At 44.9% G+C, this 18,628-nt stretch overlaps 2 protein-coding genes across 2 annotated transcripts; one reads left to right on the forward strand and one right to left on the reverse strand.

Moving 5' to 3' along the window:
• Positions 1-6,594: 6,594 nt before the first annotated feature.
• Positions 6,595-8,533, reverse strand: LOC133922422 (UDP-glycosyltransferase 73E1-like). The gene has a single exon (XM_062367753.1). The coding sequence runs from the start codon at positions 8,292-8,294 to the stop codon at positions 6,837-6,839; it is 1,458 nt and encodes a 485-aa protein (XP_062223737.1). The 5' UTR covers positions 8,295-8,533; the 3' UTR covers positions 6,595-6,836.
• Positions 8,534-15,241: 6,708 nt separating this feature from the next.
• On the forward strand, positions 15,242-17,193 carry LOC133922421 (UDP-glycosyltransferase 73E1-like). Its single transcript, XM_062367752.1, has one exon. The coding sequence runs from the start codon at positions 15,294-15,296 to the stop codon at positions 16,944-16,946; it is 1,653 nt and encodes a 550-aa protein (XP_062223736.1). The 5' UTR covers positions 15,242-15,293; the 3' UTR covers positions 16,947-17,193.
• The last annotated feature ends 1,435 nt before the right edge of the window (positions 17,194-18,628 follow it).

Here is an 18,628-nt window from a genome sequence, read left to right on the forward strand (position 1 = left end):
AGAAAGCAATGTGGCCAAGGTAAAAATAATAAGCCTCAAGGACACTTCACCATCACGGAGGTCGACAATGTTGGGTGACCTGTTGCTCCTACTAAAGCTGTGGCACCATACAAGAGGTTGTGTGTGCTAATTGCAAGGGATAGGGTGCCCATCATGATACTAGATTGTAGGAAGGTGGACCCTACGAAAAAAGAGGAAATTTGGCATGAGCTTCTGAAAACATTCTCACTCTCTAAGGGATCCGATGACGTTGTGCACCGAGATGCTTTGATGACCATATGTAAGTCACAGGGAAACGACAAGTACTAGTTGAACAAGTATTATGTGTAGAAGGGTCTGGAGCTATTTGAGCAACATGGCAATATGTGGTCGTACTGAGATGCCTTTGTATAGCAGAAAACATTATCAGAAGCCTCGGAATCAAGTGAGAACCACAAGAATATCCATAAGGGGAACAAATACCCACACAGGCCTGGCTCGGGTGGGTACACACATAAAATACCAGAATGCCAGATCCGTAATAAGGGCTCCCACCCGAGCTAGGAATTGGGTATTCACAGGGAAGAAGTCACGTTCGAAGGGGTCCTGACTTGTAAAGACCTGTGAAACCAAGAAATGACCTAGAGATTGCGAGAGCTGGCCTACCAATCTTCAGAAGGCTCATTCAAGCTAGACAGAGAGAACAACGAGCTAACCATGGCCTTGGGTAACAAGGAGCACCCATGTCACGCTCGAGGTTTAGGTTCTAGGCTTCCTTGGGAGAATGCATTCCCATATCACCTTAACTCCTACATGAGGTGTGCTAGATCCAAAGCCCTGAACAAACAATTGACAACAGAAACATTGCGTTCCTTGGTAGACAAACGACTAAAGGAAGTACTCGGCAGCCAGTCACAGGTGGACATTGTGGGAGCCCTACTATTGCCCAAAGAAGTAGTTATGAGTCCATGCCAGGTCTCAAGCCAGACCATGATGTATATCCTGTCAACGAGATGCATCATGCCACACCATGCAAGCTATACCACCCTTTTTTTAACATTAACATTGAAGTTGGCATGGGTCTAGCCTTTCCATGCATGAAAGGGATGATCTTACAACAACCCCCTACCAGCTGGTTTTAGAAAGGTCCAGGTGGACATGGTTAATCCCCGCTACACTGATAGTGTGCTGGAACACCCCATAAATGATGAGATCACAACTTTAAGGGAAATCGTCAGTAACTTCATTTTGTGGCGCTAGAAATAGATTGTCCTAGTGAAAATAGAAGTGTCAGTTGATTCATGACAAATGACTCATTCAACACCCTCTCCTCAGCGGCCAGCAGGTCGATACCGTATCCTTAGTGGCAAGCAAGTCTGATATCGTCTCCTCCACAGCCATCATCTCCTATACAATTAGCTCCACTACCATCTCCCGAACTTGATTGCATGAGGAGTATACAAGAGATATGGGATAACAGCATCATCTCTCCCGAGAAGGTGTTGCCACTAAGTCAACACAAGGAGTCCTCATCGAAACCCAAAGAAGGTAGTGATCCATCACCCAAATCAAAGGGCTGAAAGGACTATAGTCAACATCAAGTAATACGCACAAATGAGTGAGGTCTCCCCGAGTAATTTTTATCGGGGAAGTAACACGCACAAATGAGTCAACATCAAGGACGATACACCAAATTTGTATCGTCGATACATGATCGTGCAGCGGATGCCCCGAGTAATTTTTCTTTTTGCTGTTTGCATTTGCATGGTGTCTGTGCTAAATAAATTAGTTACAAAAGGAAAAACACAAGAATGGCCTGATACTTAAACCTACTTTAGTGTGGAAATTAGTCTTTCTGTTCAATGGATCTGCCTTGAATCAATATGCATAAAGAAATGAACTAAATCTTGATAATTCTTTTGCGTTTAGCATGTTGTCATCGCAATTTTTAGATATCAAAGTTAGGATTTAAATTGTGCAGCACCTTTAGATATTTTGTGCATCTAGCATGTAGTTATTCATATTTGAATGCATGTATTTTCCTTTCAAAAGTCAATATATTTGATGGATATTGCAGAATGAATTATTGATGATCTTCTGAAATTCTGAGGTGTGTAGTCTTTAATTTTACAACTACGTTTCTATTTCAATTATGTCTCTTCTAATGGGTTTACGCAAGTGTGTGTGTGTGTGTGTGTGTGTGTGTGTGTGTGTGTGTGTGTGTGTGTGTGTGTGTGTGTGTGTGTGTGTGTGTGTGTGTGTGTGTGTGTGTGTGTGTGTGTGTGTGTGTGTGTGTATGTATGAATATATGTATGTATGTATGTATGTATGTATGTATGTATGTATATTCCCATCTCATGTTTATAACCATGTTTATCAATTTGATATAGAAGTTTTATGGTATGACACTCATTTGAGTTGAGTTTAATGATTCAGCGCAAGACATTTACGATCCATGCTGAAATTTGTTTAGAATTATAGTTCGATTTTGCTCTGAGCTTGACATGTGTTAGGATTGAATGTCTGAACTATGCATATAAGGTTAGCCAAGCCTCTTTGCTGAGGGAAAGAATTTGCGTCCAAGTATTGTCTTCTAGAAGTAAGGAAATTGCAAATCAAACTCAATGAAATGTATATGACATCTTTTCTACACTTGCATGTCAATTGCCATTTTCTCCATGTGCCAATTTTCTTTAAATCGTAGTTAGCTAATGCCTTAATCTCCTTCTTTGCATTCCAAGCGTATGCCTTAATTTCATTTTTGAAAATTAAGTGATCTTTTATAGAACTAAAGGGCAGCATTTTTCAACAAGGCTACTAAATACCAAGAAGAGGCACAGTTCTACTCTTCAATTCTGTACAGGATTACTTAAAATTTTAGGAACTTTGTTGTATGGTAGATGTTGTATCAACAAAATTCCTTCCTGCTTGAAGAAACAAACGAGGTCGCAAGCTGCTGCATCATTGCTTTTGCTCAGAAGATGCAAGACATTGTCACCACCGATATTTACGAAGCATGCTCTCACTGACTGAACACTCACACCTTCTCAATGTATTTGCATGTTTGACACATACACTCCTGCAGTCTAAAAAGTATTTGCATGTTTGACACATACACTCCTGCAGTCTAAAAAGAGGGTGTAACCTAGTGCCAGAGGCTCCCACACATTGTATTGTTTGGGGAAGGGTATTTCCAGCAGCCTTGCCCCTTCTTTTTGCAGAGAGGCTGATGCGAACCTAAGACCTCAGGACACAAGTGGAGACACTCTACCACTGAGCCAGGTCCACTCTTCACCTACACTCCTAAAGCTGGATGTGGATGTATTTGAGTGAGCTACCTATTTTGAAGTTTAATTATTTAAACTTCTAGAGTGGCGTATTTACAAGATATTCTATAAAATGCCTTCCCATGTGGACCATAACCCACCTCCTTGGACTGCTATATCCGTTCTCAATAGCTCCACATGGGAAGCAAATGACGGGTGAGCATGCAGCACTACTGCATCTCTTACCCTCTCGCTCAGTCGAACATCTGTTGCCCTCACACTCGCATTCAGGCCCTTCTCCCTCCTACTCTAGGATGGCGACTTACATGCAATAAGGTAAGATATCAGTGATGCATGCCAGGTACTTGACTAAACTACTCATCCAGGATGCAATCTCAATTGTTATTTGTTACTAATTCTTCCCTCTGACACGGTTGATCGTTCCATTCAATCTAGGTTGAACACTGCTTCATCCCATGCCACCATCTATAGATTTGTGGGTGGCTGCTTATATCATTCATGTTGTTTCTATACAAGATTTTTCGCACTCCCTTTCTGATGAATATTTTCGCTCACCTTAACTTGTTATTTTATAACTATTGTTGTATTCTACATTGCAAGTTAAATTTTATTGACTTCTGAAGCTAAACTAAAGCGGTGTATTTGCCAAAGTGTTGCGATATGCAAATTTCATCTTTTAGGCAATTCCCTCTTAGCATTGTCCTATACTTAACCAGTTCATGATACTAAAGTTGTTTGATCAATCATAATGCATTAGTTCAGCTGATATGCTTGCGACATTTGTTTCTTTAATTTTGATTTCTATTTTTCCATCTCAAAATAATAGTTTGCTTGCGGCAACTTACGAGAAGTGAAAACGTATGGTGCATAGACACAAATCTAACTTCTTTTATTTCAAACTGTATCTTTCAGTTTTTGGGTCTGCTCGTGGGGACAATTTGAGTTTAGTGACAAAATGGCTGGTATTCAGACTTCGCACCTTGCTGTGTTTCGTGGCTTCAGTCACTATCTGGAAAAATACATGGTTTAAACCTAATGTGTTCAAACATAGTTTCTGGTTGACAATAAATGGCGTACATTCCGATTTTGTATTCTAATTAATAACATAATCAAATAATTTCTCTTCCTTCACGCATGCAATTTAAGGACATGGAGCATGGGCAGGTTGTCGTTGCATTTGAGCGCTTTTTTTATATGCAGGTTTGTGCAGGCAGTGTTGGTTGTTCAGCAAGTTGGGGGTGTACCACCTGGCCAATGGGCAAGTTTGAATTGGGCAGTTTAGATGTGCTGATGGGCAAACCACCATAGTAGTGGTGATCGGCGTGATGGTAGCAACATTGGTGTCTGGGCTACTGATGTTGTGGGGATGTGGCAGCTGCCCTCATGCATGCTTTCGTCCGTGAACGATGATACAAATTGAATAAGGGGACCTGTTTATTTAGAAGGTGGCTTTTCTATTGTGAAATACAATCTCTTTGCTTAATCAATTTTATATATAATCAGAGATGACCTACACATGTTCGATGAAATTTCTATGTCGATCATCTGCTGTGTGGAGGAAAGTTCTGATAGATAGATCAAGTTTCAACGTGCGAAGTAAGATCAGACCGTACTTAATATATGTTGATTAGTTTGTTGATTCTCGATTGCTCCAATCTTCATTCTTGTTATGCAAAGTCACTGAGAAACTCTGAAAAGATACACAACTTTATAGGCTAGAAATTCTAGCATCCAGCTTTGTTCAATCTTCATTCGTGCTAAGCAGACAACTTTATAGGCTAGAAAGCTGTTGCAGTCAAAGTCATCTGCGATTAATGTAAGGATTTGTCTTTTGTCATTTAGAACTGTACTTAAAGTGCTGAGATTGTGAAAAGTTTCATGATGAGAATAGTATATTTTGGAATGGATATTTCTTCCACTCTATTTGTAAATATTTGTTCCACAATTATCAAACTGAACTAAATGAGTTTTATGCCGATGTAAGGTGGTAAAAAAATTATTTGGTTGAAATGCACAGATGCTGTATTAACCTCACTCGGTCAACTATATTATCCCATGAAAAATTTTAAACTCACATTACAACGCAAGAGCATTTAACTAGTCAATACACAGTGTGTGCAGAATCTAAACCCAGTTCAAACATGTGTGCCTCCTCATGAGTTAAGCACAACATAATAGTGTGAATATTCAGCCATGCTTGCGGCACCCAGGTTACAAATAGGTTAGCCGTGTGTCCTCCTGATTCTATCTTGGATTTGAATACACTTTTGAATGAGGGCATCGAACGCAGATGTGACGGCTCCACAACAGCGTCGACGTGCCTTTAAGCTGAACAAACCACATTGAGATATTGATATACAGTAGCTTTGGGACTTTGTGCCCGAGTGAAAAGCTTTTGACAAACAAGATAGTACGAACAGTCATTTGTACAAGTTGGAAAACCAGCCGTTGTCCACATCTTGAGCGGCTACCGGAGTACCGGTACAAGGTGTTCGCGCAAGCAGTGTTTGCAACCACGATTTTTTCACATTTTCAGCACTTGGTGCAGTTCAGCAGTTGCACATGATATGCTCCTTTTGGGATGCAAGGCTGGAGAACTGTGTGGCTGGTTGGCAGCAAGACTCCCAGTTCGTCAGTGTTAAGTACGTTCACAAAAAAAAAAAAAGTACGTCGTGCACGTGCCCACGATGCACCACGGCGAGGCTATCGCCGATGAAGCTGGTGCTCTGGACCTCTGTGATGACAGTGATACCGACGACGATGCTGGTTGCGACGCTGATGGCCTTCTTCGATGCCGTGCCCGTGCTTGCCACTCTCAGCTCGAAGATATTTTGGTCCATCTCCGTCTACGTCCCGCCCCCATGTTGCTATATGCGGATTCGCATCCATCTCGTGAGCGGAGGTACAGTAACTCGCAGCAGGACAATGTAGTAATTCTACTATTTATGAAACAATATAGAGATTAAACTGTTCATAAAAGTATTTTTCAATCAACTTATTCGTCCATCCACGTTTAAAGTCATCGTGACTTCAATTTCTCTGAAATCAGATAATCTCAATTCGTTATAGGCAGGGTTATATCAAAAGAGTTAGGGTATAGATCTCATCTCGCACATATTACGGCTTCGTTTGCTAGATTACATTATCCTAGACAATGTGCCAAGTAGACACAAACTAATATGCTCAAATGTCAACTCACACATCTTCTGAGCAGATATCACTCTGAATCCAGAATTAAAACATCAATGATCCGTGTTATTTATAGTGTTAGCATTACACGGTACATGGCTGCACCTCTCTCGGCTGACTTTCATCGAGACACCGATATAAACTTCAATTTTTTTTAGCTTTAGTTAAAAAAATCAACAATCAATATATAATCATACATATATTAATTAAAAAAACTACATAAACATCAATCACTAATCACATAAGATAAACCAAGATATATATTAACTTAGTTTTTTAACCCACTCTAGTCGCCACTGTCGATGCGTTATTTATAATGTTAGCATTACGGTACATGTCTGCACCTCTGTCGGCTGACTTGTCGCTCGGCTATTGTCCTGCTCACGCCGTGGACTTCTTCTGCTCGACGTGTTGCTTGAGGAGCGACACGTTCCGGTACGACGAGCCGCCACGCACCACGGCGTCCCGCGCCTTCCTGCCGAGCTCGGCGGCCCTCGCCCGCCGCGCTTCCGCCTCCTCCCCGCCGTCCATCACAGCCGCTACCGCCATCTCCACGTCCTCCCTCGTCGCCACCACGGCCTCCGTCTCCACGCCCCATTGCGCCGCGTCCTTGACGCCCACGGGCACTCCGACTCGCAGCACGTCCACGACGAACTTCTCGTTCATGAACTGCTCGGCGAAGTGCGGCCACGTCGCCATCGGCAGCCCCGCCGTGAGGCACTCCAGCACGGAGTTCCAGCCGCAGTGCGTCACGAAGGCGCCCGTCGCTGGGTGCGACAGGATCGTCGTCTGCGGCGCCCAGCCTTTCACCACGAGGCCCGTCTCCCCGACGCGGGACTCGAAGCCGTCCTCTGCCAGCCACCGCTCGAACTCATCGAGGTTGCTGGGCTTGACCACCCAGATGAACGGCCTGTTGGTCGCCTCCAGCCCGTGAGCGATCTCGACGAGCTGCGGCAGCGTGGACCGCACAAGGCTGCCAAAGCTCACGAGCACCACCGACCGGGGCTTCTTGGACTCGAGCCAGCTCGCGCACCGGACGGCGTTCGCGTCCTCGGTTGTCGCCGTCAACGGCATGGTGGTCAGGAAGAGAGGGCCGACGGTCCATATCTTCTTGCCGATGGCCGCCTCGTAGGCATCAATATACAGAGGCTCGAGCTCCGCGAAGCTGTTCACCACCAGGCCGTCGGCTCTCGCGTTTTCTGCCATGACTGCATCGGCGAGCTCCTTGCCGGGGCCCGTGAAGTTGCCCGGCGACCGCGCCCTCGACATCTCGACGTCGATGGGGAAGCCAGGGACGCGCACGGGACGCTTGTCGTCGTCGACTCCCTCGAAGATCCTGTGGACGGTCATCTGGCGCATGCAGAAGGAGGAGAAGGCGCAGAAGCAGTCGAACGCGAGCCGCGGCACGCCGATCTCCCGGGCCACCCCGCCTGTCCACGGGTGGCAGACGTCGGAGACGAGGCAGCTCGCGGGGGGGTCGGCCTCCCTCAGGCGCGCGACGAGCGGCTCGCGGAGCTTGGCGCAGGCGTCGTGGAAGTTCTTGAGCAAGCCGAGGCAAGGGATCGCGTCGGCGCTCTCGCAGCCCTCGGGGAGTCCGGCCTCGGCGCACGGGAAGCGGAGCGGGAGGAAGCGGATGGTGAGCGCGGCGTCGCCAGGGGCGCGGCCGATGCGGGGCAGGTTGAGCGGCGTGGTGACGAACGTGACGAGCGCGCCTCGGCCCGCCAGGGCACGGGCCATATCGAGCATCGGGCCGGCGTGGCCCGCGGCCATCATCGGCACCAGCACGAAGTGCGGCGCCGAGTCGGCACCAGCGACGGCCGCGCCACTGCCCGACGACATGCCCGACCAGGGCAGTGGCTGAACAGAGTCTTGCTTGGAAGCTGACGACTGGGAAATTTTGTAATTTTCAAGATCGACTGCTGCTAGTCGTCGTGATACTTTACATGGGGTTAGAAATTCTGCAGAAATACGGAGGGAAAAATAATTCACCTGGAGATTATGCTGGAGTCAGGATTTCGGAGATAGTGTTCAAACCTTGACAAATCTGACATATAAGTTGAAGTCAGATAGCAACGTGGGATGTCCCATCAGTGCTAGTTTTTTTAAGAGGAACCGGGATGGCATTCATTGATAAAACGTGACAATTGCATACCACCTGTTACAAACATCCACTACTACAAAAATTATTTTTAGAGATAAATGGTAATTCGTTTTTACAGACATTTAGTGCACTCGTCTGCGATCGAAGGTATGTAGAAATAAATAATTTTCAAAGACGCAAAAGTGACAGCCTGTGAAAATCTATTACCACAGGCAGTTCACTTAAGAAACCGCCTGTGAAAATAGGTTTTCACAGGCGGTTCCTTAAGCGAACCGTCTGTGGAAATTAATTTTCACAGACGGTTCCTTAAGCAGACCGCCTGCGATAATCGGTCTCTCAATCGATATTTTTTGAACCGAAAAAAAGTAAAAAAAAAATTATACCGACCAGGAATCTCACGCGATCGCAAGTCACATCACGTGTTTTTTCGCGCAAAATACGCGCTACGCGGTTTTTAGCACTCGAACTCAAAACATGTCTGGTCGCGTGAACCCTCTCCACCATCATACTAGAGAACGACTACTGAACATATGAGCATATGTAATTCTTTTGATATCTGCAATCCAAAAATTCAAACGATTATTTGGATATCTAAATGACTTCAAATGAAAAACTTTTCAACTACAAAGTTGTAGATCTCGTCGAGGGCTATAATTTCCATATAAACTTTATCCTAATCCGACTTCGTATGAAAAAGTTATGAATTTTTTAAGATAAGCTATCACTTATTTCCACAAGCGGTTCCTTAAACAGACCGTCTGCGATAATGTGGTCATTTTTACAGTCGGTTCACATAAGGACTAAAGTTTATATGAAAATTGTAGCCATCAATAAGATCACTTTGTAGTTGAAAAGTTTTTCATTTGAAATCATTTAGATGCCCAAATAATCGTTTGAAATTTCAAACGATTATTTGGATATCTAAATAACTTCAAATAAAAAAATGTCAACTACAAAGTTGTAGATCTCATCGAGAGCTATAATTTTTATATAGATTTTTATATAGCACTGCACAACGGCCAAAGGCCGTAACCTCACCGGACACGAAGACAACCGACGCAAACTTCATCAACCTTGGTACGAACTCCGCCGCCAAAGAGCAAACAAGCCTTACCCTGATCTCGCCTAAGGGGATGCTGATTTCGTCGCCATCAACACCGGAGAGATAGTGGAAGGACAAAACCCACATGCTCTTCACAACGAGGAAGAACACGAGCCTTAGGCACTGTTTGTTTCAGCTTCGGATTGTGGCTTTCAGCTTTTACAATTTGAAACTGAAACAAACAGACAGTTTTTTGTTATAGCTTTTTAAAATCTGCTGGTTGGATTGTGAGAATCTGAGAAGCTGATTTTTCTCAGCTTTTAATAGATTGTGAAAGTCCATTTTACTAAACTGTCCATAATTTTTTTTAAGAATCTACAACTTAAAAGTTTTTCATAATCTAGCTTTTTACAATCCAATTTTTCACAATCTAATTTTTATAAACTGTTTTTCAGAATTTTTAGCTGAAATAAATAGATCCTTAGATGGCCAAATATTTTGGTAGACGTGATGTCATGGCCATGATAGCACAGTTTAGACCCAAAATAAGCCGAGCTTGTTTTCGGCTCTGGACCAAGAGATGCTCGAGACTAGTTACATTTTTCCACGTAGAGTAGCGTCGAAAAACCTTTATGGCGAGTTGGTAGTCTGGTACTGTACTTGGCAACCATCTACCGATCTACTTCTCGCGACCAAGGTTTAATTTACCGACCGGAGCCGAGCTCCGACGGTAACCGAAAATGCGCGATAACCGTGGTTACCGATCAAAAATTCAAAAAAATTCGGGGAAAATTTATTTGGCAAAATTTGAATTTTGGAAAAAAAAATTACGATTTTAGCTGTTCGGTAACCGCTCGGTTTTGGTCGATTACCAAGCGGTTTGGGTCGGTTACCGAGCGATTTTCTCGCATTTTTGAATTGGTCGGTTACCGAGCGGTTTGGGTCGGTAACCGCTCGGTTTTCTCGATTTATCGAGCGGTTTTATCGAATTTCAGCGCAGTTCAACAAAAAAAACTAAAAAGGGGCTCAACCTTGTAAAATCAATAACTAATTCATCTGAGCTTCAAATCAAGTGAAACAAAATTTGTTGACTTCCTTGTAACATGATCTACATGATAAAAGTATTTATGTTCATAAAAAAGTTCAAAATTTTCTGTGAGAAATTGTATTTTTTAAACCAAGTTAAATACATAGTTTACTCTTTGCTAATCCAAAAATCATGAAACTAATTTTGTTAGTCTTCTTACATGATCCTATGTCTTCTAAAAATACATGAACTCGTGAATTAGTTATTGTAACATGCATGATTGTGTAAATGTGTTGCGACTAGATTAATTCATAACTGACCCATCACACCTCAAAAATTAGTGAAACCACATTCATTAGCTTATTTATACTATGATTTACGTAGAAAAAATAATATTAGACATGAAAAAGTTAATTACAGTATTGTTTCTTAACATATTCACTTTATGCTTGTGAACTTTGTAAAAATCATAGAGAATTTAATAAAACTCTAAATAAAGTGAAATTAATTTTAAATATTCTCTTAAAATACGTTTTATACAAGAAAAATATGTGTTTGCATGTTACACTTTTTATTAACGTGAGTTAATAACTGAGCCGCACGTTTCAATTTTTTTCATTTTTTTAAACTTTCTCCCTATAGAATATGATTCAAACAACATTATTTTTGAAAACTTTTTTCACAGAAGGTCTTATAATTGTGTCTAGTTTTTTTTAAGATTTTTTTTTGAATTTTTTTGAATTTTTTATTTTTTCGAATTTTTTAAATTCAAATTTCGGTTACGGTTCGGTTTCTGAAACCGGACCGGACCGAGAAGGTCGGTAACCGTAATTTTTGAGCGGTTACCGACGGTTTTTTAACCCTGCTCGCGAGCAGCAGATACGACGAGGGAAGGTTACAAGAGCTCGCAGCACGGCGGTCGTAGAACAGGAGCGGCCGCTTGCCGTTGCGTGGGCTTCTCGTCGGATCGACGGGGACGAGTTTGCTGGCATCGGAGGCTCGGTCGCCACGAGACAGCTCTCGACCGACGTCTCCAACAGTTCAACCGCGAACAACACCTGCATCAAGGAGACAGCAAGGAATTTATAGTAGCGCCGAGCTCACAAGGTTTCAGTCGCTTGGGAATTGCATTAGAGGATTTACAGTGAAATATATCTATGGGGTTTGAGTCCCTATGTGAAAAAAATTTATTAGTGATAAGTAATAATTGGTATTAATAATGGGTCTCGTATCCATCATTCTTATTATATCACTAATAATAGATTATTAGTGATAGGTGATGATCCGTAACTAATAAGGTCATTAGTGACGGGTCATAACTATGACCCGTTGCTATTGACTGAACATTAGTGACGGGTTGTTGTCGAAGATTAGTTCCCGATAATATGTTCGTAAATTGATTAGGTATGTTCGAGTGCAGAGATTAATCACGAGACGAGATGCACGATGTATACAGGTTCATGTCTTTGATTGGAGTAATACACTACGTCCTGTGGGGGTGTTGCTGCTATATATTGATAATCTCGAGTACAAACAATGTAGCTAAGACTATTACAAGGAATAGATCGGATCTAATCTAATATAAGGCTAAAGCTGCCGAGTAACTCCTCTGTTGGGATATTGATGCTTGCCCCTCTCTCTCCTCCTCCTCCTCCTCCCTCTAGTTTTTTCACCTTATATAGGGTGAGGTACCGACTCCTATCCACCCGTAGTCAATAGGGAGTTATCTTCTTTGACGTCCAAGTAGATAGATCTGTTTTGGATACTGATCGTATCGAGTTGGGTAACCAATCTAAACCTTTCTAGAATATACTTTCTTGATTCCGGGTTTATCAGGTATCGCTGGTTCAGTTCCGTGATATCTGGAGCTGTCTAATATGTGTTGTATATATCCTATCTGTGTATGATATACTCCTTACGCATATACCCCATAGTTGGATATTCGACAGTAGCCCCCTAACTTTACCCAGAGGAGAGGTTTCCATAAACGTCCACTCGACTACCACCAAGTTTAAGCTTGATCGAATAAAAGTGGATCAGAGTCATAGTCGAAAGAATTTAGTATGGACAGATCATTCCTCGAGTATCGAGTGGAAGCTCAGTCGGGTCGAACGCCCTGGGGGCTAACCGCACTAGAGATTTGAAGAAAAGATTAAAGAACTCAACTGATCGACATCCCACTCTGAGTAGAGTTAAAAAAACCATTCAAAATTTGAAACGACGGGTATATACGCATTTAATGCGGGCAGGAGGGCGTGCAGAGATTTGCACGTCGTCGCCGTTCCTCTTTTCGCACCGATCGAAGCGTTGTAAAGGTGGGAGTGGTCAAAGAGACGGTAAATTTTTGGTTATTTACCCGCATGACCCAGACTTATAGCCTTCATTCCTCGTCATTGCCACCAGTCTTCCCACACAAGCCTCTCGGCTTTCTCAGCCTCAGCACGCACCACTGCCAAAAGAAGTTTAGATCCATGGATCCCAGTTCTTCTTCGAAGATCCCGACTTGCTCCTCACCGGAGAAGCGGTCAGACGCAGCAGCTGTCGATGCCTCGCTCAATCAGTACGATGAAGCGTGGTTCATGATCGAGGTCTGGACACCCTCGGCGATGCAAGAGTCTCGGCTAGTGGAACTCAAAGCGGAAGGAATAGTGCCACCACATAGCCTGGTTGGATAGAGGATGGTATCTGGTGAGAGATTCCCTTTCTGCAAGATCGAGCACGAGTTTGTAGTTTTCAAATCTTTCTTCCGTTGCGGTTTTAACATCCCTCCTTCCAAATTTCTTCTCAATGTACTTGATCGATATCAGATTGAACTTCACCACCTGAACCCCATCTCCGTCACCATGTTGAGTGTTTTTGTTTATCTATGTGAGGCTTTTCTTGGCATCGAGCCAAGTTTAGATCTTTTTCAGTACTTTTATAAACTAAAGAGGATTACAAAGAATAAATATGTCAGGGATGTGGTTTCCAATTGAGGAGTGGAATGAAAAATTCCTATATCTTGGTTCCTCTAATCTCCTCCTGGCCGAAGGATTGGAAAAAACTTTGGTTTTACATCTCCAATCCCGATCCATTTGGTTTTTCTTCACTGTATAGAGGTCTTTTTTCCATCCAAAATCTATCTTGCACCGAGAGTCCGACCACACCACCTACTTCGCCAACAAGATTGGCATGCTGAGGCAATTTGGCCTAACTGGGTGGCATGTAGCTAGAGATTTTATTAGCAAGAGATTGAGTCCTTTGAAGGCGCGAACGCACCTGGCTTGGGAATACAGTGGGGATGAGGATGCTTCTAGGGATGTAACCGGATGTAAGGCTTAATTAGCACTTTGCCCTTTTCTTTTTGCTACGACCTTCCAACTTTGTCGAATAACCTTTCTTCTCTTTTTTAGCCCTACCAACACAGGGTGTCACTGCCCGGTTGAACAAGCTCTTCTCTTCCAAGGCGCCGGAATGTGGCATTCTGCCTTATTCCTTAACGAGTCCTCGACCAGATGTAAGGATTTTCTTAATGGAAAAGTAGGACCGGTTATTGTTTTTTTTATTTGACTTTTATGTATGACTGCAGGCTCCAGTATTCCGCCAAGAGCACATCCTTTCGAACAAGGTTTTTGATCTCAACGACACTTCTTCTGCTGATGATGTTGACAATGAGAAAGGACCAGCCAATAAGGAGGCAGAGGGGTCTCTTCGATCAAAGAGATCATCCTCGTCTTCTCACCTACTGTCTGATCTGAGCCCTCTCAAGCGCAAGCGAAATATTCCACGGGTATTGAAATCAAAATTCTTGTTATCTTCTTATTTCCTTTCAAATTATCAAGTGGATACTTGAATGCGTTCGGTTTGGATGAGTAGCCTTATGTTAGGGAACAGTGAGTGTCCCCACCCAATCACCTCCTCGAGCAACTACCACACTCGATGACTCGGCCGAGAAGGTAACTCTTCTCGAGTTATAGATTTTCTCGCAGTCATTCTACTAATGACGAATTTGCGTGGGTAGCTTTTTTAGGGGACGTCTGGCGCGTCCTCACAATTGCCAACTCGAGAGACCGTCATGCCTGATGACTTGACCAAAAAGGTAATTTTTTAAAATTAAGTGATCTTTTATAGAACTAAAGGGTAGCATTTTCAACAAGGCTACTAAATACCAAGAAGAGGCACAATTCTACTCTTCAATTCTGTACAGGATTACTTAAAATTTCAGAAACTTTGTTGTATAGTAGATATTGTATCAACAAACTTCCTTTCTGCTTGAAGAAACAAACGAGGTCACAAGCTGATGTATCATTGCTCTTGCTCAGAAGATACAAGACATTGTCACCACCAACATTTACGGAGCATGCTCTCACACTGTGTGGTTTGGGGAAGAGTATTTCCAGCAACCTTCCCCTTCTTTCTGCAAAGAGGCTGATGTGAACCTAAGACCTCAGGACACAAGTGGAGACATTCTATCACTGAGCCAGGTCCGCCCTTCCCCTACACTCCTAAAGCTGGATGTGGCTATATTTGAGATAGCTACCTATTTTGAGGTTTTATTATTTAAACTTCTAGAGTGGCGTATTTACAATATGTTCTATAAAATACTTTCTCGTGTGGACCATAATCCACCTCTTAGACCGCTGCATCCGTTCTCAATAGCTCCACATGGGAAGCAGATAACGGGTGAGCATGCTGCATCTCTTACCCTCTGACTCAGCCGAACATCTGTTACCCTCACACTCGCATTCAACGGCCCCTCGAACCTACTGCTCGGCACAAGTCATAGTGTTTCTAGCTTGCACTATTCGTGCCCGCACCGAAGTCCTTGGCACGTCCATGGCGCCCACGGAGGAATCCACAGCTGCTACGCTAGCGCCGCCACCGCCGCCTCACTTCGTTATCGTCCCCCTCGTGGCGCAGGGCCACACCATCCCCATGGTTGACTTCGCCCGCCTCCTCGCGGAGCGCGGAGCGCGCGCGAGCCTGATCACGACGCCGGTGAACGGCGCGCGGCTACGCGGCGTCGCCAAGCAGGCTGCGAGCACCAAGCTGCCCCTCGATGTCATCGAGCTCCCGTTCCCGGTCTTCGACGGCCTGCCCCCGGGAATCGAGAACGTCGACCAGGTCACCGACAACAAACACTTCGCCCCCTTGTTCGACGCCCTGCAGAAGCTGGCCGGCCCGCTCGAGGCCTACTTGCGCACTCAGGCTCCACGCCCGAGCTGCATCATCTCCGACTGGTGCAACCCGTGGACGGCCGGCGTGGCCAGACGCCTAGGCATCCCTCGGCTTTTCTTCCACGGGCCGTCGTGCTTCTACTCGCTCTGCGATCTCAACGCTGTTGATCATGGGCTGCACCAGCAGACCGCGGAGGCTAACGACCTGGAAAAGTTCGTTGTGCCAGGAATCCCGGTGCACGTGGAGGTGACCAAGGCCACGGCGCCGGGCTTCTTAAATTCGCCTGGGTGGGAGGTACTCTTCGCCGAGGCCGTTGAGGCCATGCGCACGGCTGACGCAGCGGTGGTGAACACATTCTTGGACCTCGAGGATCAGTTCGTGACATGTTATGAGGCGGCGCTCGGCAAGCCGGTGTGGACGCTCGGGCCCTTCTGCCTCTCCAACCGGGACGCCGATGCCATGTTGTCGCGCGGAAACAAGCTGGACGTCCAGCAGAGCGGGGTCACCGCGTGGCTCGACACGATGGACCCGGACTCCGTCGTGTACGTCAGCTTCGGCAGCCTCGCGCGGAAGCTTCCGAAGCAGCTGTTCGAGGTCGGCCACGGCCTCGAGGACTCCGGAAAGCCGTTCCTCTGGGTGGTGAAGGAGCCCGAGGTGGCCGCGCCGGAGGTGCAAGAATGGCTGGAGTCCCTGGAGGCTCGCACGGCGGGGCGCGGCCTCGTGGTGCGCGGGTGGGCGCCGCAGCTCGCCATACTGTCCCACCGCGCCGTCGGCGGCTTCGTCACCCACTGCGGGTGGAACTCGCTGCTAGAGTCCATCGCGCACGGCGTGCCGGTGGTGACGTGGCCGCACTTCGCCGACCAGTTCTTGAACGAACGGCTGGTCGTGGACGTGCTCGGCGTGGGTGTGCCGATCGGCGTGACGGCGCCCGTGATGATATTTGACGACGAGGCCGTGCAGGTGGGGCGGGGAGACATCGTGCGGGCAGTGTCAGCGCTGATGGGCGGCCGGGAGGAGGCCGACGAGAGGAGGAGGAAGGCCAAGGAGTACGGGGAGAAAGCTCATAGGGCCATGGAGACAGGAGGGTCGTCGTACGAAAACCTGACGCAGTTGATCGAAACCTTCAGGCAGAGGGGAGGCAATGAAAGTGCATGGAGTACGTAAAAAACAAACAGAAGAACATAGACTGCTGCTGCAATCGCAATACTGATTCAGAAGCTTGCATTGTTCATTGGTAGCAATTTTATGTTCTGTAAGAAACTAAGAATCAGTGATGATTAATGTGTGTGTCCCTTCTTTTTACTTTTCAATCTTTTCCTGCTTCTGCAGTACTATATTATCTGATGTTTCTGTGCTGTAACCAGTATGTACCAGTACCATAAAGTGCACTGAGCATAGAAGCTTCTTACAAGTTACAACATATATGAAGTGTGTTCAGAATATTCCTCATAGGAACACCAGATTTGCTCTCTTTTCTGACGAACAAAATTTGCACTGACCTGTGCTTCTATACTTCTCTGGGCATGCACGGCCTTCTTACATTGTCCGCCGCACGATCACTTGGCATTGCTCACCACATTTCCTAGAGAGAAACTCTGCTCAAAGAAGTGTTCAATAGCCATCCATGAAAATCATCTGGCAAATGCTTGCTTGTAGGCCGGATAAACCCAATAATTGCAACTTGTTTACTTCTTTGTGTCCCTTGGTTAGCTCGTCCCTTTCATGAGGTATCCAAAGCGATATGGCAAATCTATGTATTAAAGTTTCTGGTCTCGCTCTCGTCATTTCTGCTATTGGAAAAAGAACATGCAACCGCCATGATTTGTCTGTGAGATGCTGAAGATTGCGACTAGTTACTGTCTTGAAATGTTGACCGGAGCACGATCTCGGAGATTCAGTGAGCTCTGTGCGTGCGACGGCGAGATTTTTTTACCGTCTCAAGGGTGTTTGCGGCCGCTCATCATAGTTTGACGTGTGCTTCGCGGGGAAAAAAGTCGCAGAATTTAGCAGCCACACCTTGCGTTATCAGATCTCGACGACGAAGTTGTTTACGGTAATCCATCTTGTCTTTTCTTGCATGATCGTATAAGCAGTCAAGCTCAAGCATGTCCGATTAACAGGGAGTTAGAAATCTAGCAAGTAGGAGTACTATATGTTTTCAGTGGTTGTCGTTTAATGTATGGCAAATAGATAAAGCTATTTATCGACCTGGATTTCAGGATGGATGCAGGAAAGGCGATTGGTTCTTCTCCCGAAGATGAGATGTACACTTCAACCGCAACCATCAGCTATCTATATCAGGTGTTCTGCAATGGACAGTGCAGCACCGCCATCCAAAGTTCAAACTCTTGTAGCATCTAGTGGTGATGTTTTAGGCCCTGTTTGTTTCGGATTATAAAATCTGGATTATGATCAAAATCTAAAAGCTGAAACAAACAGCTGTATTGTAAAAGCTGGATTCTGATCGCAATCCAAAAGCTGAAACAAACAGTTGGTTAGAAAAGCTGGATTGTTACAATCCAACACACAGATTGTAACAATCCAGCAATCTGCTTTCCACCAGATTCTAACAATCCACAATCCAGCTTTTTACAATCCAGCTTCTTACAATCCACAATCTATAAGCTGCTTTTCACAATCTACAGTTGAACAAACAGGGCCTTATAGACCTCATTTTCGCGTATTTGTAACAGTTAGTGCATTCCTGCAGAATATGCATCCTTAGCCTCATCTGAAGACGGGTCTCTTTCGAAAAAATGGAATAAAATCGTATCCCGATCTCACGGGTTTCTTAGCTGTTTAAATCCCTGATGCGATTACAACCTGCGTCTCGGAGTTGCATTATC

This window comes from Phragmites australis, chromosome 6, assembly GCF_958298935.1.
Source record: "Phragmites australis chromosome 6, lpPhrAust1.1, whole genome shotgun sequence".
NCBI classification, from domain to species: domain Eukaryota; kingdom Viridiplantae; phylum Streptophyta; class Magnoliopsida; order Poales; family Poaceae; genus Phragmites; species Phragmites australis.

Excerpts from the sequence above, each read along its gene's own strand:
- LOC133922422 (XM_062367753.1), bottom strand. The coding sequence starts at position 8,294 with ATGTCGTCGGGCAGTGGCGCGGCCGTCGCTGGTGCCGACTCGGCGCCG.
- LOC133922421 (XM_062367752.1), top strand. The coding sequence starts at position 15,294 with ATGCTGCATCTCTTACCCTCTGACTCAGCCGAACATCTGTTACCCTCA.